The sequence below is a fragment of the Cyclopterus lumpus genome, chromosome 1 (assembly GCF_009769545.1).
Source record: "Cyclopterus lumpus isolate fCycLum1 chromosome 1, fCycLum1.pri, whole genome shotgun sequence".
Taxonomy (NCBI): Eukaryota; Metazoa; Chordata; class Actinopteri; order Perciformes; family Cyclopteridae; genus Cyclopterus; species Cyclopterus lumpus.
This window is the reverse complement of record NC_046966.1, coordinates 5,809,763-5,833,522: the sequence shown is the minus strand read 5'-3', so window position 1 is coordinate 5,833,522 and position 23,760 is coordinate 5,809,763. Positions and strand designations below refer to the sequence as shown.

The following is a 23,760-nucleotide window of genomic DNA, read 5'->3' as shown; positions in this document are numbered from 1 at the left end:
GTCATTTCTTTTTTTTGCAATATGAAGCCCTTTACAAGTCCTGCAGGTCAAATGCATTCATATTAAAACCATTCCAGGACATGAAAACTCACTTCCATGTGACTCCCCACCTTAATGACCAGAGCGCATGTCCGCGTGTCTTTCTGTTGCGCCTGCTGCTGCTCATGACCTCCACAACTAACCGCACTTTTTCATATAACAGCCCATTTCGCGCTGAGCAGCTCCCCAAAGTCACATCCGCGGCGGCTTCCAACATGTCTGCACTCTGTTTAATGTCTCAATCACATTCAATCCTGCGGCTTTATTGCGTCACTCTGTGGGGAGACGCAGCGACAATACATCTGTGTGCGTGAGGTGTTTTATAAAAGTTACCTAAACTCCACAATTGCCCTTACACAGACTGCATTTAATATAATTATAATCCCCAAATGGGTTTAAAAAAAAAAAAAAAGGTTTTAAAAATGCTGTTTTAATTTCAATGAATGTGATCCGACTTTCCTGGGATGAACCCATCGAACCCATGAACCCTTATTATTTCTCCCCTCGCTTGATCTCTGCTCCAGATTGCGACATTAACCAAACTATACGGAAATCAAACTGCAGGGAGCAGCTCGGGTCGCGCCCACAGTGCCACTCCAGAAACCTCCGGAGCAGTGCAGGGCGGTAGGTCGGAGCCGGTGCAGCCCGATATAATCCCCGCCGTCCGTGATTTCGCCTCTCGGTCCTCCTAATTCTCCTAAAGCCCCAGCTGCTCCCTGGCCGCTCCGCTCTCGCCGCGACAGACTGCACACCACTCGCTTTATTAATAATTCACCATAATAACTCAGTAGTTCGACGCTGCTGGCTGAAGCACCCGCACCGTAAACAACTGCCCTAATTCCCCGTCTTTAATTTCTCTCTGCGCCTGTGTGTGTGTGAACGGGACGCACGCTGCTAAAGGTGAGCTATTTAGTGTTTGGCTTTTTACAAGTGATTATTGTTGTTTGTTTTGTGGGAGGGAAGTGGGAGCTCTCTTGGTGCCGTCGCCGCCGCCGAGTAGCGCACGGAGAGCTTCCATTTTACGCGCCGAGGCACCCGGAGCCCCGGCCCGGCCCGACGTGTCCCTGTGCAGGCATTCACGCTACCGGCGCGGCTGCAGCGATCTGAGGAAGCGAAAACACGCAAGCTGCTCTTTCATCTCGTCAGCTTTGAGGAGGAGGCGGCGAGGGAGCAGGGGTGTCCCCCCCCCACCCTACCCCACACACACACACCCTCCCCCCAGTTTGTGCGTAGCTCCTCGCGCGCGTGTGTGTGAGTGGAGAGAGAGAGAGAGAGAGAGAGAGAGAGAGAGAGAGAGAGAGAGAGAGAGAGAGAGAGAGATAGGAGGGTAAAACAGATCGGACGCGCGGCGCGGGAGACAGCCGCTTTTGGACACGTTTTGGAGACAGAAGCTGCCCGACTGCACACGGGGAAAAAAACAAACAAAAAACAACAACAACAGAAAGCGCAACTTACTTTGCGTCGCCTCACCCGTCCATTCCGTTTTGTCGCCGTGCCGTTAATATTGTTTCGGGGAGTGCTTTTTAATATCATTTTTTTATTTAGCGGACGAAGTTTGGCGGCTGAAGGACGCACCTCGGGACTTTGACGCAGACGTCTCCCTGACTGCTGGCTGCGGGACATGGGTCGCCTCTGAGGGCCAAGCTGCGGTAGACGGACGGACGGCTCGGAGCTGCTGTCCTCTTGTCCTCCTATCTCTTGCAGAGTGGACCCACTTTTGAGAGAGCGTGTTTTTCCCCCCTCTATCTGGGCCTACGGCCGACTTGTTTAAAGGTCCTTTTTTTTCCTTTTTTTTTTTGCTTCCGGCAACAGCGAAGAGACCAAGTCTTCCTCCCTCAGCCCGCGCTCCCTCTCTCTCTCTTTTTTTGGAAGCTGAACTTTTAAAGGAAAATGGGGCATTGAGAGGGTTGGCAGATCTCCCCACGCTATAATGGTACGTGCTGTGTAACTCAATAGTTCCCCTCTGTTGGCTCTATAGGGTAAAGTCTATAGGACCAAACATCGCTTGTGTTGAACTGAATCCCCGCAGCTCGTTTAAGGCTTTTTGTTTTTACATTTCTTTGTGGAGGGTCAGCACTTTAGAGTGAGATCTGGCTGCGGAGTACGAAGCCACAGATGACGATGCAACGCACCTGCGCGCGCGCGTTGTGTGTGTATGCGAGAGAGAGAGAGATAATGTGTGTGTGTGCGTGTGTGTTATGTGTATAATCTCCACGCTCGCCTGCCAATTTTGACAATTCAGAACTCACAACCATATTGTTACCCCAAAAAATGGAACATGCATGTCGTATTACACAACGATGTATCTGAATGCCAGCTCTTTATTTTTTTACTCTTAAAATATTTTTTCGTGAACGTAACTTTTCTTGCTCTCCCTTTGCGCGTAATTTCCTGAAACTATACCAACGACACAATAACGTTGTCATAATTAGCCCCAAATGTCTGATTGCCCCCCCCCCCCCCATAATTCAAACGGATTTCGCCTCACTGGTGGCTGAACGTTGTGCAGGCTGAATTGTTTGCAGAGGCGTGTGAGTGGCCCAGTAAATACAGATTGACAAAGTGGAGGCTGATCTTTCATGCGCAGCTCAGATCAAACAGAATAAAACACACACACGACCGCAGACTGCAGAGATCTGAAAGCCCAGCATAGTATGTGTTGGATATTCATTATTATTATTGTTATTATAACAATAATAGCTCCTCTCCACCTCGCACCCGGGCTGAGGCGGCTGCTCCTTCTTTTTCTTTTCCTTTTTTTCTTCTTTTTATCAATAGGCACTTCATTTGTGTAGTTGATGACAATTTAAAGCGAATACAAGGGGGTGGGGAGGTGAGGTGACAGACCGTCTTTGTGCCCCCCAGAACAAGTGCGATGTGAATAAGAGCTTTTAATGTTGAGCAAAAAATCTAAAGAAAGAATCTCCTCTGATGATGACGATGTATATCATTTTTAAAACCCTGAAGCATTCAGAGAGATAAATATTATATTTTACCATCTGCTCAAAAACTGTTTTTTATTGCAGTTTTTGTTCTTTTTTTTAATCAACATCTAGATTCCTCGACTTTTATTAGTCTCTGACATCTTGCAGTGCAAAGCGTTTTGAAATTATAATGACCTCAAATTAAAATGATAATGGCCTAAAATTATGACCTACATTATAGCTGATCATACAGTGTGAAATACAGCGGGCAGGTTTGATTTATTTGAGGCATTTGAAGAAAGACCTGCACTGAGGAAATGATGGGACGTTTTTGAAGAAACATAGAAATACAACACTTTAGATGAGAACAATACAGGGAATTAATGTTAGAATGTTGTTATTATTTTTTTCAGCCAGTAATATTCCTTTTTGCACCAATACCGTGGTTCTTTAAACACACGTTGAGGTCAGGCACATACATACAATGTAATAGTTGATAAACTGAAACACTATTTTGATGTTGTTTTTTTTTAATAGCGAATTCTCACTAATGAAGACAAAAAAAATTATAATATTCCTAATTTGTTTTTAATGTACAATATATTGACGATTCAAAAGTTATTGCAACGATTAACACCATATATAGTATTTGATAGGGGGTGTTTTTATAATTTGTCATGAAAACCTCTCGGATTCAGACCGGAGTCATGGGCAATAAGTTTCGCCTCATCAAACAACTTTACAGGAGCAACTTGATTGCGGTCCCCCAGATGAATGACACACTGCATATTTTCGCAAGTTTTCAAATGTTGGGTGCGAGAATATTAACTTTATCGCAGGGTTACCTGCAAAGTCAATATTGTTGGAGGTGATACCACACCCGTTGTGATGCATCCACAACAATACCAACGAGGTTTAAAATGTCACCTTTCAGGCCACGTGTGACTTGTGGTCACCAATCATCCTCCAGCCGTTCCCAAGGTGCACGGAACTTCACACGATCGTTCATAAATGGCAGCGATATCATAATGCTCGCTTTGTTTTGATTGCAGGCCTGTCATTTCACAGTTGGTTGCGCTGTGGTTGCTGCAGAGAAAACCTGCCAACCGCTGAACCTGTCAGTCAAATCAAAGCCAAGACTCTTATTGGTACCAAGCTGCGAGGTGGGCGGCAACCGTGTCATGTTATTAAATACTTTTTAGAGTATCATTTCAGTTGCAAGTGGGTGAATTATTTGAAAGGAGTTCAACACGTTGGCCTTTTGAGTCATATGGAGAATGTGTGTGTGTGTGTTTTGTAATGTAACTCGATGCTTCCTGGTCTTTGTGGTAAACTGTGCTGTATTAGAACCATAACCACAAGAAAATCTCCCCACGGATCAGTCCTTGTGCGACACAAAGGGCCGATTGTACCGGCCCCAACCTCATTGTTAAAAGCACATAGCCGGAGCTGCGAGGCCCTTAACCCGGCGAGGTTCGTCCATAAAAAGAAAAAGAAAAAAGATGAAGCGTGAATAAGGATCCATGAAGTAAAATGGTTTGCCCGTGGCTCTGGGTTACCTACAGGTAACGGCGGTGGCGAGCAGTGTTGGAAGTTCAGCGTTCCAGTCGGCGTTGTGTTTATCTAAAGGCCAGCCTGTCGAGCAGGATCCGTGGTTTGACAGGCGAGGTGCCTGCCCAAAAGCGAATCTCGGGGTGTGTCACAATGTGTGTTTAAACTTGTTTCGCCGTAACCGTTTTGATGAATGTCATTTATTCTTTTAATACAAGGAATCAGGACCGCTACTGTTTCGGCTGACATAGTTTCTTTCTATTATAAATTGTTAACCTCGCCCAGCTGATTTTCATAAGCACCTTTCATTCTGACCACACACACCTGAACATAAAGCTGCAACTTCCGGCCTTCCCGAATGTTTTTTTGCCTCTTGAGATAATCTTATACTCCTGCAGTCAGACCTCCTGAACAGAACACTTCTTGTCCCATCATGTACTATTGTGTAAAACACAACTGCCTCGATTAAGCCCGATGCAATCTTGAGCAGTGCATCTTGGCTGCACTTCTGGACCCACAAGTGGAGTGAAATAATTAGCCCCGCTCTGCTCACCCACCCACCCAGCCATCTTTTTTTTTTTTTTTAATGCAGCCCCTTCAGTTTCTCATCTTCTTCCTTATTCTCCCCGTTTTCCCTTCACACCCCTCCCGGAGATGGCTGTGCAAAAAAAGCAAGAAAAAAAATCATATTTTTCCAACGTTTCTCCCCGAGGTAGCTTTGGCAGGGGCTCACACGGCGGCCATTTCTGCCTTTCATACACCCCTCACACAACGTGGAACAGATCGCCGGTGCGGCCCGGCGTCTTTGAAGTGGTTGCCATCTCACGCAGGTTGGCTGGACTCTTTCCTCCCCCACCTCCCATCATCCTGTGCCTTGAAATTGGCAGCGTTATTTTCAGCCACCAAATCACGCTGATAAGACACAATGGCGATGATAATAATTATGTTTTTTTTTTTAAAAAGACGGACTGACAGCGGCGATAGCGCTCGCGGTCGGCGACTGTGTGGCAGCCAGAAAGAGATGCTTTCTGGAAACGAGGGAGAGGAACCGCACCAGGTGTGTGGTTCGAGTGTGCGAGCGTGTGCGTAGCCACAACACGTGAGAGGCAGTGAGACGGCGAGGAGGACGATCATTGATATGCTGCCATTCATGTGCTTTAAAATGGAGCCATCTGAGAACAAATTCCACCATCAGGGCCTTTCATACACAAAGCTCTGTGGAGGTGCGCGCGAGTGTGAGAGCACGCACGCGAGTGTACGAGCAGTTTTTTTTCCGGAGATCTCACCTCCAAAGAATTTGGCCATATGGTCGTCAACACATATACCCAGAGAGAGAGAGGGGGGGGGGGGGGGTAGAGAGGGAGCCAAGGGAAGACGGTGTGAGAGAGTGAGGGAGAAAGTGAATGAGAAGTGTCTTCTTTTGTCAGTGGAGGCAGAAGGTAAGGCAGTTTAGAACAGATCCATACCCCTACCTCAGATCAGATGGCTCAGACACAAAAAGAAAGAGTGAAAATCACGTCCCCTACTCCATATATTTGTGGAGTGGGAAAATCTGTCTCAATTAACACATTTGCATTGGGCAATGATGGACTCCAAATAGGTCACTGACTCAATCTCCCGCCTCCGAATCTTCCCTCTAAAATGTTAATTAAGGAGGGCTTTGAGATTTTTTCGCTCAGGGCTGGCCATATGGGCCGGGCATATGCTCTATATATATAGTACAATATATAATTCATACACTGCTGCAGGAGAGAGTGTTTGGGGGCCTGGAGTTTTTATTTTTTTTGTGTGTAGTTGGGGGGTTACTACAAAGGGAGTCAGTATGTTCTGGCCTCCCCAGTGGCAGGTACAGAGCTTAGCCTATTCATTAGCTTTGTGTTATTCACTGTTGCACAATGGGATTGAGGTTCATCAACACCTGTTTCTTTGGCTGACGACATAAAGAGGGCATTTAAATTCCTCTTTGTCGGTTGGTTAATATGAAATGAGAGCAAATTATCTATTGTTGGAGTGCAGTTGCCGTCCACGACGCAGAATTGGACTGTGGCAGCCAATGAAAACAGAGCGGCTGTTTTTTGGGTTACGCCAATCCGAGGAGGCCCTGCTACTTCACCTGACCTTGTTTCTGGCCAGGCACAACCAATCGCAGAGGCCCCTGCACACCTGATGCATTGTGGTCTGCCCGCTGGTAGTCGGCAGGCGCGCCCCCACACAGGTGCCGTGGATCCAGGCCCATTATTCTGAGTGCCGGCCAATCGGATGCGTCGTCTCATTACCGGACACGTGCGGACTGGCAGACTTTGAGCGATTGGAGTTTGTCTTGTGCGTGCACATCAGCACGCGTATGTACGTGGGCATTGGAGCAACTCTGCCACCCCATTCCCATAATGCTTTTGTCTTATCAGCAGGCCTCTTGCTCTCTCTCTCTCTCTCTGTCTCTCTCTCTGTCTCTCTCTCTCACCCTCACCCCGTTCCTGGCTTCGCGCTCTTCTAGAGACTCAACAATGAGCACTGTGTTGCACCCTTTAAGGAGCCGCAGGCCTCGGCTATAAAACCAAAAAAGAGACTTAAAAAAACACGTTTATGGACTAATAAAGATGATTAGAAATCGCACAATTGCAGAAAAATGGATGGTTTGCGAGCGCAGATTATCTGTAATAAAAAAGCCGAGAGGGGAGACGGGAGGGAGAGAGAGGGAGAAAGCGAGTTTGCTGTACAGACCTCTCATTGCGAAGGATATGAATAGCCTTTGTTTTCACCACAACTCGGGGCTGTGTGGTCTGCCAATGTCTGGCTCTTATTATGGGGTTTGTGTCTGCGTAAGTGGCATGCACGTGTACGTTGGTGTGTTTGTGTGCAAGGCCGAGAGCACATGGGAGTGGAACAAAAAAAGAAAAAGCATATATATATATATATATATATATATATATATATATATATAGAAAGAAAAGAAAGAAATGTACACTTTTATTCATCCCCGTGGGGAAATTCTTCTCTGCATTTGACCCATCTTTAGTTATTAAGGAGCAGTGGGGCTGCAGCGAAGCACCCGGGGAGCAACTGGGGGTTCAGTGTCTTGCTCAAGGACACTTCAATATATATATATATATATATATATATGTGCAGGTGATTATATTTTCAGGAGGGTTTAGACTACACGTTTAAATGTTTCCACACACCAGATACACTGTATTTACTCCCGGCTCCCGTTCAGCTAAATAAATGTGGCATGGGGTCTCCGGCTGGCACAAGCGCACGTGCATGCTTTTTTTTTTTTTTTTTTTGTATCCGTTCAGGTTGTGAAATGAACGGCACAGCGGCTGTGGGATTTGGGCTCCCTTCGGCTAAGTAGAGTGGGATAGGTTGATCCAATCAACGGCAGAAACTGCAAGGAGAGCCCGTTTCACAGCTCTGGGCCCTGCCAGAACCCTGCCTGCCTGGCTGCTTGACTTAGAATACAAATGAAGCTCCCTGAATGCACACTTACACAAACACACACACACACACACACACGCACGCTGGTACTTACAGGCAGTCTGGCTGGGGATGTATAGTGCAAGAGTTGTTAGCGGGCGCTGTGCTCTCTGTGGCGAAGTGACACCAGTTATGAGGCTGTCTCATTGAGTGCAGGTACATTTCTGGGATTGTTGGATCCTGGTGACTTCAGGACATTATTGGTCACAAATATCCTTTTTTCGCTAAACTTCATTTCTTTGGGCCAATGTCGCCTAAAGTCCCAGCTCCCCCCCAAATTACAAATGATCTATTTCCTATTACCTGTAGTGCTTTCCATATTTAAATCAACATTGTCTTGGGTGTGAGTGGCCGGGATTTGGAGATGAATTTATGTTGTTTTTTTTAATGTATTTTTGATTTTGGGGGTGAACTGTCCCTTTAGCCTTTGTTAAAGAACAACAAGTGTCTGATATAACGCTCAATGATTTAAACGTTCTACTATTTTGAATTGCTAGTTTGTTTATGCCTCCTAGTGGGAACTCATGTAAAGCAACAGGTTCAAGCAGCGCCTCAGTGCCTCTGCTTCCTAAGAGAGTCGGTGATAATGTGACAGAACTTTACTCCTAAACTGATCAAAGTTTCAATAAATAACCATCTCTTTTTTATTTTTATTATAGGCTACTGACACCTACCTGGTGAACGACGATCCAACTAGAGGCCCAGGGATGCCTGAATGTTTCCTCGTGTCTGACACGTATAGGGTAAATACACACACACACACACACCACAAGCTCTTTGCATCTGTCCTTGTCTGGTTGATGCCCCAAGATCTGTTTCCTGGACACGCAACAAGCCCAGTCCATTAAAAGTAATCTCATTATAAAGATTTACAGCGGTTGGAAGGAGGCGGGCGTTCAGAGTACAAAGACTCACCAGAGCATTGTTGAATTGGAGGCTCTGGGGTTAATGTGTCCAGGAAAAACACATGCTCATACACCAACCTCCTGTGAAAAATCTCCCACATGTCATCACGGGCGTCCTGAACTCATCTGTCCACTGCGCTGACATGTGTCGACGGCGGCCTGTGCAAAAACACTGCATTTCCTCAAAATGGCAACTTTTCTGACACGCAGGCTTTAAAAAAAAAAGTATGCCTATTTATATATATTTATGTGTAAAAGCATCTTTGACCGAGTTCACAGACGACCTTTGGCCCTGCGAGCTGTAATCTGACGTGCTGCATTTACCGCTTCAATGAAGAAAAGCGATGACATCAGACTAGAGAAATAAACGTCCTCTTCCTCTTGAGTCCAAACACGGGCAGAGACGCAGTAATCCGAGCCGGGTCGGGGTAAAAAAAAAAATGTATGTGCAGCCGTTGCACTCAGTGAACGCGTTTCAAAAAGCAGCAGGCGTAACACATTGCTCCGCACACACATACACATACACACACACACACTCACACACAAACACACACACACACACACACACACACACACACACACACACTCCGATTGCAAACCGATCCAAAGAGTCTCCGGGATCCTCGGTGTGTATGATATCCTTGTTAGCCATAACAGCCAGTCTCTCTGACTGCATATGCCTGTATGCATTTGACTGGCGTGCTCCCTCCCAGAGCACACACCAACAGCTTACTCAAACAATATTTACACTGCACGCCATGGTAAACGCTACACTTACACACATTTTCCGTTCCCATATTTCCTGCCTTTTTCTTTTTTCATTTTTTTTTTTTGAAAGGCGGCCTCAACCACCTGTCTCACACATTTAGCATGCTAATGGAAGTATGCTACATCACTTTCAATATTTAATGGCCTAACCACAGGCGATGGTAAACAGCGAGTGTACCGACCGGGCAGAGCCGTGTGTCAAGGGGAGACCACAACATGCTAACTTTAGACACACCATATGGTTTTCTCGTGTGCCCTTTTTTAATGGCAAACATAGTCCCAGGAACCACTAGAGCCCTGCACGCTCAAGGGGTTTTTGGTTGGTGACGCTCGGACCGGACTGTTTAAACACGGCCAGAGAGAGAGAGAGAAAGAGAGAGAGAGAGAGAGAGTTTGGAAAGAAAAACCTGAGTGTTTTGTAACCCCTGCGGTTGCTATAGTTTGTTTGTTGCGGCCAAGTTGCCTGTGTTGAATACCGAGATGGATGTCTCGGCCCAGGCTGCAGCCGGAGACAAAGGCAGCCAGTAAAGTCACACCGACGAAAAAAGGGTCAGCTTGTGTGAGTGTGTCTGTGTGTGTGTGTGTATGTGTGTGTGTGTGTGTGTGTGTGTGTGTGTGTGTGTGTGTGTGATCAAGACAGCGGAAAAACAGAGGGAACAGCAAAAGACTATAAGATAGATAGAAAAACAGGGAAAGAGGTCACTAAAAAGACAGCGATTGAGAAATAAAGAGAGAGAGAGAGAGAGAGATGTGGGTGGACGGAGAGAGAGAGAGAGAAAGAGAGGAGGGAAAGCGAGGGAGCACACAAAGGCTTTGGGGTTTTGGGCCTGTGCCGCGGTGGGGTGTGGTTTATAAACGAGGAGAGACTATGGGAAAATGAATGGACTACACCTCAATGTGCTTCACTTTCATGCACTTTTATTTTTCTCAATATAATTCACTCTCCAGTCGCTTATGCCAGCGCATCTTTGACCATAAGACATTTGTGGTTGTGTGTGTGGTTGTGCCTGTGTCTGTGTGTGTGTGTCTGTGTATACTGTACATTAGATGCATGTGTGTATGTGGTGCGAGTGTCTAAGTATCCTACATAGGCTGAGGTCTCGTAAAGCTGCACAGCTTCATATCCCCCTGAAAAACTTGGCATTCGAACGCGGGGGTGACTTCAACCCCTAAGAAACCGCACCCTTTGCACGCACACGCACGCACACACGCACACACACTCACACACACACTCACACATGCACAAGACAGGGGCTTATGTATAATTGCAGGCACTCTGCCTGCATATATGAGTTTGATTAGGCTGAGGAGCAGGGAGCGGGCAGGGATAAAGCCGAGTCTGATTAGAAACAGAGTGTATCGCTTCCATACAATAGGAGTCACAATGAAACTGGTTCAGACCACTTCGTCCAAGTCCAGGTATCTTTTGTCTCCATATGCATATGTACAGCACACTCAAATAGTAGTTGGACTGTGTTCAACAAAAAAAAAGGGGGGGGGGAAACCAAGAATGCATCACAGTCGAATACAATTACAAGACCGTAAATGTACAACTTTACGTAATGACTTTGGACTTATTTAGTTCATCGAGGGCATTCTAGGTGCTGAAATGTCACGACTGTTCCAACGCAGACGAGGGTTATTTTTTCAGCCCGAACTGCAGAGCTATGGCCGCGCTCAGGTGAAATGAAGCCGCCAGAGCCAGGGCCTCAAATCCAGCCGTCACACCTTGTAAAATTAATTAAACGCAAATATGTTTGGCCCACATTTGAGCCGAGCTTTCAGCCGCCTCGGGCACCCCTGTCTGCGGCACACCTTTTTTAATTTACAGTAACAAGAATTTAAGAACACGGGGCCTCTTTGCACTTAAGACACTTGAATTAGTTTACTGTGCGGAAAGCTGACGGGCTGACGGAACGCTGCAGCCAAATCTGAGCTGTAAATGTCAAACCTTTGCTTCTATTTCTGGGGCGGGTTTGCTTCTGCATTTTATGCAACTACAAAGGATATGAAAGTTGAAAATGGATCATTTTGAAGAAGAGGACTTGTTATTGCTCTGTGCTAACTAAAACCGTGGTTTATAATACAAATAAGAAAAAATATACTTGCACGTAACAAAGTGACCAGATCTCTGTCATATTAAATGAACATCGCACAATAACTATTGTGAGCAATGATATGAATATCAAAAATTACAACAAAAAACTGTAAATTGTGAATTATTTGTGTGTTTTGGAGATAGATGGACCGACCCACAGACAGACAAATATATATATATATATATATATATATATATATATATATATATATATATATATAGGATCTCAGTTATCAACACCAGATTAAGTAAAAAGGCGGAGAGAGCACAGAACAACCATTCCCTCACACACTAAAGAAAACTCCAGATCTCACTGCAGAACTCTATACGCCCAGGTGTAAATATTCTAGAAATATTACATATCCCAGAGGAATTTAATAAAGCATCATAAAACTCGATGAGGTGACTGAACTCAGCACCGAGCAACACATGCGCCCCCCCCCCCCCCCTCCCCTCGTGCGACTCCCTCTCCGAGAGTTTTCAGCGAGACGCTGATTCTCTTCAAAAAGAAGAAGAAGAAAAAGAAAAAAAAGAAACTTTCATAAGTCGATGATGGTAATTTTAGACACCGTTTTAGGTTTGAGTCGAAGCGGAGAGACGGAGCGAGAGAGAGAGAGAGGGAGAGAGAGAGAGAGAGAGAGAGAGCGAGAGAGGGAGAAAGCTAGAGCGCGAGAGGACGAGGGAGGGAGGGAGGGCGAGCAGAAAGTTTCCTGTAAAGTTAGTGGAGCTTCCACAGTGAGTGAGGCGGGGTTACAGCCTGGACTGAGCCACAGCGGCTTTGCGATGCGGCACCGCAGCGAACCTCCATCCAACTTTACTATCAACAACTCCACTTTTCATCTCTAGACACAACCATGTACTCCCCGTACTGCTTGACACAGGTATGGACCAGAACAATGTGTGTGTGTGTGTGTGCATCCGCCGCTTCCCCCCACGCTCTTCTTGTTTGCTTCTTTTATTTTCCGGTATGGTGCGCCTCCGGTTTGTTTCTACTGTACGCGGTGACAGTGCTGTGCTGCTGCTGCGTGACATTTGTTGCGTTTTTAAGGACCTTTTTTTCTCCTCTCTTCTCCGACTCGGCTCTCTTTCCCCCGATAACCTCGCTCTCTCTCTCTCTCCCTCGCGCGCGCTCCCTCTCTCCCCCTTTCTATTTCTTTTCCCTTTTTTTTTTTTTAAATAGCACTCCTCCAACGGGCTTTCTTGTGCGTCTCGTTGCGCATGGCTTTGGAGAGAAAATGGCGCTTCTACCAAATGTATTTAATATAAAAACGGAGGCTGGAGAAGAAAGGGAAGGAGGGCTCGGCGCCCTGACAGTTGGCCGCCCCGAGGCAGTCATCGGCCGACGATAGTGAAGCACGAATCGGGTCTCGATGCGGTCGTTGCGTCGCGGGGCACTTTATTTGGAGGGTTTCTGACTCGCGCCTGCGTGGTGACGGAGCTCTGCCGGGGAGCCTTTAGGGTCGACTGTCCCTCGTGGAGCCTGTTCCATCAGCAGCCTCGTTTGGCGAAACACAACTTCGGGGGAGTTTTCTAAGGGGGGGGGGGGGGGGGGGGGGGGGGGGGGGGGGGGGGGGGGGGGGGGGGGGCGGGGGGCGATCCTAAAGGGGACCGTAAAGGCGACGGAGGGGAGTGGGCGGATGTGTTGTGGACAGTCCGAGCTGCATGGCCGCAGTTTTGAATTCACCACAAAGTACAGTTGACCTTTGAGGACGCAGTGACGCCCCGATACGTTATTGACCTTAATGGCGTTAAAGGGAGCACCGCGTGCTCTTCCACGCGAGGGACAGCTCGCCTTCGGCTGTGCGTATATATATATATATATATATATATATATATATATATATCAGATTGGGTTCGGGGGAATGGTTCAGTTAAACGGTGTATGCATGCGTTGGATTTGGTTGTGCTTGTCTTTAAAAAAACATTATAAAATGTGTTTATAGAATTAAGAGATCCGGTTTTAAAATGCCGCTCGAAATTATTTGTAATTAAATGCACAATGATGGAGTCCGTTTTGACCTGTCCCGCCCCCCCCCCCCCCCCCCCCCCCCCCCCCCCCCTATGCGCTCTCTGTACAGAACGAGTCTTCCTCACCCTTTAGATAAATTATATCTATTACTATATTATACATTAAATATTCTTTAAATGAGTTGTGCATGTACACAATGTAAATATTGGTTAGAGGGAAGTGAAACGTTGCTTTGTTCTGACTTCATTTCAGTCAGGATATTCTTTTCTTGATGTGCTGAATACGCCTCGTTGTTCGCTGTGTTAATACTTTGATCTGTAAACTAACAGCTCGCAAAGGTCAAGTCATATGACCTTTATTGCTTTTTTAATTTGTAAAAAAATTTTTTTTTTAGTGCTTTCCCCCCCTTTGCTGTTCGCGAGCAAACATTTAAATGAGTGGTTTTTCAGCCCGTTTCCACATGCAGTGCAGTCACTGCAGAGTTAACAGGAGAGCTGCAGCCGGCCGGGCGTCAACTCCGGGCCGCAGCGGGTCCGGGTTTCCCTCCCGCAGCCCCAGCTCGTCACGAAACCGCAGCAATAAAAGTCAACTTTACGTGTCAGTATTTTACCACCAAAGGCTTTGTAAAAAGATTCAGTTGCATACGACCTTTTAACATTACTGTTGGTCAGAAGGCGCTGTGTGTGGTTTTCTGTGTGTGTGTGTGTGTGTGTGTGTGTGTGTGTGTGTGTTTGCAGTCAGAGGTCACGGCCTCGTGTCCGTTTCAGAGCCACGCGGTTTTGCATTGCTGTGCTGTGGGATATTATATATATAATTAATATATATATATAATTAATATATATTGTACTAAATCTATATCTATTTTGTGAGAGTGTATTACACCTGTGTGTATATTTCTTCATGGGATGAAGCGGAACACATTCTGTTCTTGAAACAGACTCGAGGAGCTCTGTGCATGATTTCGGCTCGGTGGTTTCAGGCTATCTGACCTCTCAAGTGTTACACGAACAGCAGTGCTCAAATGCGAAATTATATTTTAACACATGTATTTAAAAAAAAAAAAAAGGTTATACTCCATCAACATCATTTACATCACTTAAAAACACGCTCCCCCTCTCTCTCTCTCTCTGTCTGTCTCTCTTTCTCTTTTTCTTTCTCTCTTTCTATGTGTTTCCTCGCGACGTCTCTGTGGGGGAGGGGGGGGGGGGGGGGGGGGGGGGGGATCCTCCCTCTAATCAATAGTCTATTTGATTTGCTCCGTAAAATAAGTCCAACAGCCCTGCTGCATATTTAGCACAGATAATGTTCCAAGCCGGGCGGTCTGAGGCAGAGGTCCGCATCGAGTTTCCTCTTTCTTTCCATTAATTAAAATTAATTGGCAGCAGATCCTCCCGCGCGAGCGCCTCGCAGGGAAGCGTGATGCCCATATGCGCGATACATATTGATCCGCTCGCTGTTTTTCTTTTTGCGTCTCGCGCATACGCTGACGGACATAAGCGCGTCGCGTCTGATTTGCTCGCCTTCTCTTTTGTCTCCTCGAGAACTCGTCTTCGTTTTTCAGGAATATTAACGGAGCAGTACTTTAAAAAAAAAAAAATGTAAGGGCCACCTGCAATTTAAACTCGTTTATCCTCCTTTCATTTGATTTAATCGCCCGTTTTTACTGATCTGCCGTTTGTTTGTTGGTTTTCTTTGTGTACACACACACACACACACGTCCAACAACTGTACTTGTACCCATATTAAAGCCTCCGTCGTCCATTAAGACTGCTCATGTAGCCTAAATAATTCACAAATCACCGAAAACATGAAAAACTGGTGTAAACAATCTACAATGTATTATTAATGCTGGTAAAAGCTTTGCTGGAACGGTCTGGTAGGTGACGGCCCCGATCAGCCAAAAAAGAAAAGTGGTTGCCAAACAGCACCGAGAGTTTTCATTCATTCATTTTTAATTTTTATTTACGTGGCATTGTTTCACATCCCTGCGCTGCGCGTGTGCACGTTAACGTGTTACCCCGCAGGCGTCGTTAATTCAAACTTTTATGCGCTGCGTTTTTCCACGCAATCAATTATTTGAGACTCCAGTTCTAGGCCGCGCTCCTCCAAACGAGATGCCGCGGCGCTGCTCGTGCCGGACCGCGGCGCAGCCTCACACACACTGCCAACTTCCGGGAAGCATTCGCTGTGACCTCGAGAGATGCTTTCGAGACTTGTTTAACTTTTCCCCGCACAGATCACGCACGCACGCCAAAAAAACCCAACATTTTTTATTTTGTATTTGCTTGCTCGATTCTTGCTTATAAGAGAGCTTCATGTCCAATTATTTACAGTTCTAAAGTGTGGGTTTTTCTCTCCAAGATTTGGAGATCATATAAGTCCTTGAAATGCACTCAGCTGTGCAGATTGGCAAAGCACTTGAAAGCATGCAGTGAAATCTATACATACTGTAGCCATTGCCATATAGCCATAGCAACAGACTCCCCCCCCCAAACAGATTTTTGTAGTCCATATATCTTTGGTGATGGAGATGAAGGCACTTATACTCATACAGAGGATGCATAAAGTCTGTGTGGCAATATGTTTGGAGCCCACGCAAGCACTTTCAGTCTATTCAGTAAAAACTCAACATTCAAGGCCTGAGTCCACACCAGGCCTTCAGCTGTGAGTGTGTATGTGTGTGTGTGTGTGTGTGTGTGTACAGTAGAGGCGCGTTTCTTAGCGCTGCCCTGTTTGGGGTCGGTGGCTCTCCTGCGTCAGTCCTCGGTTCTGGTTTCACCGGGACAGTCGAGGCCTGCACGATCTGGTAACATATGAAGCCTTGCTGGCATCCCCCTTGCGACACACACACACACATCCTGCTCACACAGAGCTAGTCGGTATAGGCACAGCATTGACAGCGGAGAAGAAGTCTGCCGTGGACCGTAGGCAGGGGTTAAAAGTGGGCACGCCGACTGTGCCAGGACGACAGGCGGGACCAGGGGGTACATTGTGTTCTTTTTACTTATTCATCCCTTCTGCTGGAGGCGGACCAGGTCCACCTTACACTGTTTGGCCCCGCGAGTGAGAGATGGCAAGCAGGGGACGGAGGTAGGAGTGCAGGGATGTGGGAAAAAAGCACAACATGTCTGTTCACGTCAGTTTTGATTACGTGGAGAGAGACCCCCCCCCCCAAAAAAGTGTGGATTTGTATTTGTGGGAGTTTTAAATAAGCTATAAATTAGCTCAAATATTCAAAATCGTGTTTGTCACGATTTTGCCCCCCCAGCAGAACCCTGAGATAGCTTGCGGACTGTCCTCCTCTGCCTGTATGTGTGTGTGTGTGTGTGTGTGTCTTGGAGGTGAGTTAAATCCATCACCGTGGTGCTCGGCTCATCCCTTATCTGCGCAGTCTTCCTGACTGCCCAGAGAAAATGGATTTATCATGCTTAACCGAGGCACTTGGCACAACGATGTAATAGGTCGTTGTCCCCTGGATGGATGGACGCGTGTTGGTGTGTGTGTGTCCGATATGTATGTGTCCATGTGAATATGTGTATCCCCCCCACCCCCTTGTCCTTTGCCTCCAAGTGTGGATTAGGTTTAAGCTGATCTGTGGCCGGTGGAGGCAGGCGGCGCCTATAGCGCTCTTATGTTGCTCTGTGATATGGTTTGGTTTACCGAGCCACACGGCACACACATGTACATATACACACACACGCGCTCATCTGAAATCAGGCTGAACACTCACGTATGTTATAGCCAAATAGACTGACATGTGGTGGCGCAGCAGCAGCAGCCGAATCACTTCAGTGTGCTGATGCTCACGACATCTCGCATGAGAGTAGAAAGGTCCCCCGAAAAAGAAAGAAAATCATGCCTATCTTTTGTCGATGCAATGCACTCTACCGAATGTAATTGAATAGTTTTGGCAGGGGGTAAGAATCAGGTGCGATTGACTGATAATTGCACATCACCCCCGTTTTCTCAGGTTTGAGAGTCAAAGGTGCAGCAGCTATCAGTCACTCGCAGCGAAGGGACTCCGGTCTGCCAGCAAGCGGTGAGCCGGTGGGAAGGCGGTGAATTAAGGGGCGCGAGAAAGCCGCACAGAGCCAAAGCGCCGCGCTCCTCCCGCAGCTGCCGGGGACAGACTCCCCTTCACCTTCGTCTTCCTCCTCCTTCTCCACCCCTCCCCTCCTTCTCCTCAATTAGCTCCCTTTAAAAGAGAAGTAACGGTTAGCGAGAGAGAACAGTGCGTCTGCATTGTTCCAGGATGAGCCGTGGTTGTTGTTGTTGTTGTTGTTGTTGTTTGTCTCTCCCCCTCTCTCTCTCTCTCTCTCTCTCTCTCTCCATCCCCCTCCTTCGCCGTCCTTTGGTGTGTTTTTCGTTCGTTTTGATTTTCTCAGAGGCTTTTTCTTTTTTGTCCTTTTTTTTCTGTGGGGGTAACCCCACTGAATGGGACAATGCAGCCTAGCGTGAAATTAAAGCTCTTAGTTAGTTTGGAGTTGCTCAAAAGAGGATTTTGCACATGCATGCATTCATACACCCTCCCATACGCTATAGATATAGCTAATTAGAGGAAGTACACCCTATGTCGAGCATCAAGGGCCCAATTAAAAGAGTAGAGGGAAACCTCAGCGTGCGAGATCTTGGCCAAATCGGCTGCGTGAATGCAATCCCTGCGCCTTGCGTGTGAACAGTGCGTCTGCCTTCTTAATCCAGGCGGGAGAAATATGGACACGACTGATATGAGAAGCCCAAGTTTCATTAACATATGCACGTCACGTACTCGGTGAGTAAATCAAGAAAAGAAAAAAAAGCAGTCGGATTGATCGTGCCCGACAGGCGAGCATCTGATTCCAAACAGATTGAGCTGCTCTCGCCGACTCTTCCAGGTCTCGATTTTGAAATGTCTGTCATGCATGCACATTAGAGTTTTTTGTTGTTCACGTCAAAGGCATTTATTTGTGCAATTTCACAGTGCAACGTCGGAGGCTGACGGCTGTTTAGCTTTGTCAAATGTGTTTCCATGCTGTCTCAGAATATTTCAGATAAAAAAGCAGTAACTTCCTTGTGTAATACTTGCCGTTCCTCTTACCTGTAGAGATATTTACCGATCTCGATTGTTTTGGTGCGAGTCGCCTCGTCGTGGAGATGATTTCTGTAAAGAGGCGTTGCTATGGAGTTTTTCCAAATGGAATTTTATTCAAATTTATTTGACGCTTTGAGCACCGCAAGCCAAGCGCCATATAGTCCCATTATATTGGAGAGAAGGCCGACATCTCTACGGCCGATGGAAGAGGAAAAACGTGTATTTTAGATTTTAGGGTGTTTTTTTTAAAGTAATGGAAACACAAAGGGCAGACTGTATAGCCGTGACACCCCGCTGTGTTGAACAGACTATAAGGTAATTTATTTGTTGCTTGCCCTGTTGGTGTGTGTGTGTGTGTGTGTGTGTGAAAGAGAAAGAGGCAGACTAATATAGAGCAGCAGCAGTCCACATCGCCTGAGTGGTACGAGTGATAGCTGAAATACCCACCAGACCGAACAGATGTATCGGATACCTGACGCACTAGCACCAACAATCTTTACTCCCAGTCCGATCGAGTAACATGCACTCAAATGCTCCTGTTCAGCCCTATTTCCTCAAGTTAAACTACTGGTCATGGAGGCCTGCAGTCCCGACAAGGTAGCCAGTTAGTGAGTCAGACTTTGTGGAACAAAGTGTGCTGGTCTCTGATCCCCTCTCTCTCTCTCTCTCTCTCCCTCCCGTTGAGAGTGTTGGCAGACCGCCAGGGGTGGAAAAATCTATAAGCCATTGCGTAATATACCATATCTTTACCTTGGTTGAACCCCTGTGCAAGATTCACAGCTGTGTAAGAGCATGTGTGTGTGTGTGTGTGTGTGTGTGCATGCATGTGTGTGTGTGTGAGACGGGGACAGACAGACATAGAGGAGAGAGAGAGTGGCTTCTTTGTGGCTAGTTTTCAGTCCGCACCCTTGTATAAACAGGATCACACCACTTTGATCCAACGCTGCCGCCAAAATATTTTCAGCTAAATTAAATATAATGTAATAAATGAAACTGTCGAATCAGTTCTCATCTCCTCTAATACGATCCACTCAGCCGGTGTGATATTGGCCATCCCATGTCGCACGCTCAGTCGGATTCGTTTTGGATGGCGGTGATTATTATTAATGGTCTGTAATGACTACTGATAATCCCCACATGCAGTGCAGCGCACCCCTTAGATTCGCTTGGAGGCATTTGTTTGTTAATGCATCAGCGAAACCTAAAAATACATCCAGATGTGTGTGAGACAAAACCGCAAACTCGACTGAGACCCCAGCCATTGTTTAAGCTCATGCCCTATTATAAATCTTTTTTTTACCAGCTTGCTCGTGGAAATGTTCTCAACAAACTTGCACAGAACCCCAATCCCCCGACCCCCGGGTCCTCTGCAGCTACACAGAGTAGAGGGTCAAACTGAGTTAGTATGGTGATGGTGGTTTGGAATTGGGGGGGGACTGTATAAGGGAGGTAAAGGTTCAGTAAAAAGTTGGGTGGCAGAGGGATACAGCATCGTTTTTCACCTCATGTACTGCATATGCATTTGTGTGTGTGTGAGTGTGCGAGGCGGAATGCTGATATGTTTGTGTTTATTGACTCAGAGAGACGGGCTGTGGCTGCGCACACAGCGGTGTACGGGTGGCAGGGGTCCAGGCTTTGGGGGAAACGTGTGTGTTTAAAGTACACACAGGCCTAATTATGCTGATTTAAGCATTCTTGCGGTCCTCCCTCTGGCTTGTGGTGAGTTAACTGCCAGCAGAGAGAGAGGGGAGGGGGGGGGGATAGTACAGAAGACAGAAAGTGAGGCTCAATAATTATATTTAAATTAGAGTATAGAAAGAAGAAAAGATGTTCGTACAACGCAACACAGTGAGTGTGACTCGTCCGTGTAGTCGTCCCAGGACGCCCGCTGAAGAGGAGGAAAAACACACACTGCCGTCAAACTTCCCGGCAGGTCTTTTTCCCTCCTCACTTCGGGGTTGAGAGCGCGTCTGCGCTTCGTATTTATTTTTATATTCAGATGTTATGGATTGCTCCGGGAAAAGGCCGTCCCTTTTCCCAGCAAGAGGAATTAATACTGTTTGAACGCTCTCTGCGGAGTCTAAAAATTAGGGATTTTTTTTTTGCAATGGAGGTTTATACATTTAAAAACCTAACCACTGCTAAACAAACAAACTGGGGCATGATTAAAAGCTGAACCTTGTTTGTTGACTCTCGGCTCTCCTGTGGGCCTGTGGGTGTGCACCTGTCTGCTGTCGGTTCACGCGCGTGCACGTACCAGGCGGCTTCACTGTGGATTGTGTCCAGAAGGCGGACAACATTAGGGAAAGCGGTTAACTCTGACAGCACTTGTTTGCACTGTTAGCGCTGCTAGCACCGTTAGCTGGCAGCCGTCGCCATGTTTAAAGCTGTTGAGAAGCACCTTTAAAATAAGCACGTAAGCTCAGTAAAATGTCAATTAAGAAATACAAATAACAGCTGTGTCTGGGGATTCCGGCACCTTGCGACTCTGTTGCCTAAACGATCTCCAAAACGCCACGTGAACCACTAAAGAGTGCATAGACGGCCTGCACAGATTCCCTTCACACAACTAGGGAGCAGGCCAGAGATTGATGAGGCTAGCCGGTGTGCGTTCTTTCACGCAGGTGATAAAATCCTGGCAGGGCTGCTCAGTGTCTCCGGGTTCATCCGCTGCAACTGCATGAGACGGGATCAACCAACACCAGAGCTCACATGTGCTCCCATCTGACAATATGCTCTCAATTTCCCTACACCTCATTCCTATCTTCTTTTTTTCCATCTCTTTCTCAAAACCGCCCCTCTCTCTTTTGCCTTTTATATATTTTTGGGATATATATCTTATCTCCGCCTTCTTTTCCCTGTCTCTATCCCCATCCCTGAGCTCTCCTTCAATACATCTTTTACTTCACCCCACCCCACGCACACACACACACACACACACACACACACACACACACACACACACACATCCCTCAGGAAGAGCCACAGTCTTATCTGGGATATGTTGGATTTGGTGAGCTTAAAAGCCACTTTACTAACTCCCTACCTCTCTTGAGAACGGTGCACTATCTAAAACAGTTTCACCACTCGCTCGCCTTTGTCCGCTGGAATGCTGTTCGTTGGGGGGACTTCTTACTCCCTCACAGCCTCTTAATGCTAATCCTTCACCTGACTCTCCATCTTCTGGACCGCCACCCTCGTCTCCCTGCCTCCCTCCACTTCTTCTCGAACAAATGCCTGATATACACGTATCGGGTTGCTTCGGTAATGTGAAGGAATGCTAATGTATCATAACCACATTACTGTACTTAAAGGAGGCCAATGGTGCCAAGTGCTATCTGGAGAATCCAATCTCCCCAGCAAGAGCTTTTCTCTCCCCTTCAGATTGAGCGTCTAGAAACACAGAAATCCCGAAACAATGGCGTTGTTGTATTCAATAATGCCATTTCTCCAAGAATTGGAAAGCCAGCCTAAATAAAGAGGCAGCCAAATCCAATTTTGCATCTGATTTATTTATTTATTTTTCTCTGGGCAGCCGAAGAAGAGCTTGAATATTGCCCAAAACATTTCCCTATACGTAGTTCTTCTTTGTGCGTGTGAATCAATTCAGGTTTTTTGCATACAGCGGCGTAGCTGTATGCAACGTTTACAAACAAATGCGATATTCAAGAGACAAAATATGTATTTGAACGCTTTCAGAGTGTAACCAAATGATGAGTGTAAATCCAGTAGCAGGTCGGACAGGAAATGATCAGGCCGGGGGGTGGGGGGGGGGCAGGCCCTCTCTGGCATGTGGCAAGCAGACTGGAGTGAGAGGGATTTGCTGGTTTTATTATTAGGGTCTGTGTCTGTGTGTGTGTGTGTGTGTGTGTGTGTGTGTGTGTGTGTGTGTGTGTGTGTTGTTGATGGAGCGGCTCCATCCATGTTGACTCACAGAGAGACACCGGCAATGGCTACACTGAGCATGGGTGTCAGGCTTGGCTGATGACTCCTACTCCCTGAACAGCAACGCAAAGGCAAAACCCATGTGTGTGTGTGTGTGTGTGTGTGTGTGTGTGTGTGTTTCTCCGTTTCGAGTGGACGTGTGCAGACCACACTGCACGTGTGCGCGCGCGTGCGCATTTCAGTCCTGACAGCCAAGAAGCCTCAGCAGCATCTGACGTGGCAGCTCTTGCTGCTTTCCATCCAGCTCGCTCTCCTTCTGGCTCACTTTTCTGTGATACTATCTCTTCATACAATCACATGTTTATAAATGGAGGCTGACTGGTATTTCATTCCGGCCCAGTGTGCGCCGAGAGTGGATGAACACTGCTGCGAAAATGACACGGCACGAGTAGATTTAGTGTAGATAGGAAATATTTTTTTTTAGACGGCAGTAAAGCTGAGCCAGATTGAGTGTTTTTTTGCCGTTTGCTGCATCTTATATCTAATTCTTTTTTTTTTATTGTTGCTAGGCAACCACCGAATGACGAATAAACTCTATGCTGCCTAATAGTCAATAGTACAGTTTCAATTAGTGAAAACAACTTTCCGTGGTAATGTTCTTTGTTTTTGCGGAAAGCTTCACTCGAGAAAAAGTAAATATATATTGGCCTGCACGGACACATTTGGTCACACAAAGACAATATTGCACTTTCATTTCATTCCATTTCTCAGCACAATTTTGAGGGATTTCCAGGTAAAATACAACCTATAAATTTACCAAATAAAAGCTATTAAGTCGTCACTAATGAACATATGCTGTTATTGTTTCAATTTGATCATAGCTGTTGTACTGCAGCAATAAACTAATCTGAATCAGGGTGGGCTCCCTCCGTTTTATGTCCCTTCTGAGGACATGTACTTATGGCTGTGTGCCTGTGGTGCTGCGGTGCTCCTGAGGTCTGTGCGAGGCGGTAGTTCGGCCTGGGGGAAGGCAGCGCGTGTGGTCACAGAGGAGATAACTGCACACACACTCTCTC

At 46.6% G+C, this 23,760-nt stretch overlaps 1 protein-coding gene across 17 annotated transcripts in view; it reads left to right on the top strand.

The window, feature by feature from the left end:
• Positions 1-833: 833 nt before the first annotated feature.
• LOC117728761 (nuclear factor 1 X-type-like) overlaps positions 834-23,760 on the top strand; it is a 104,732-nt gene continuing 81,805 nt past the window's right edge. For 9 of the 17 annotated variants that reach the window (XM_034529705.1, XM_034529641.1, XM_034529723.1 and 6 more), the window contains exons 1-2: positions 1,360-1,972; positions 8,648-8,731. In XM_034529705.1, the coding sequence (XP_034385596.1) occupies positions 1,970-1,972; positions 8,648-8,731 (87 nt within the window). In that variant the 5' untranslated portion in view covers positions 1,360-1,969. Of the gene's footprint in view, positions 940-1,331; positions 1,973-8,647; positions 8,732-12,457; positions 12,641-23,760 lie in introns of those variants that run through there. The other 8 variants (XM_034529694.1, XM_034529740.1, XM_034529732.1 and 5 more) reach the window with 3 other exon arrangements.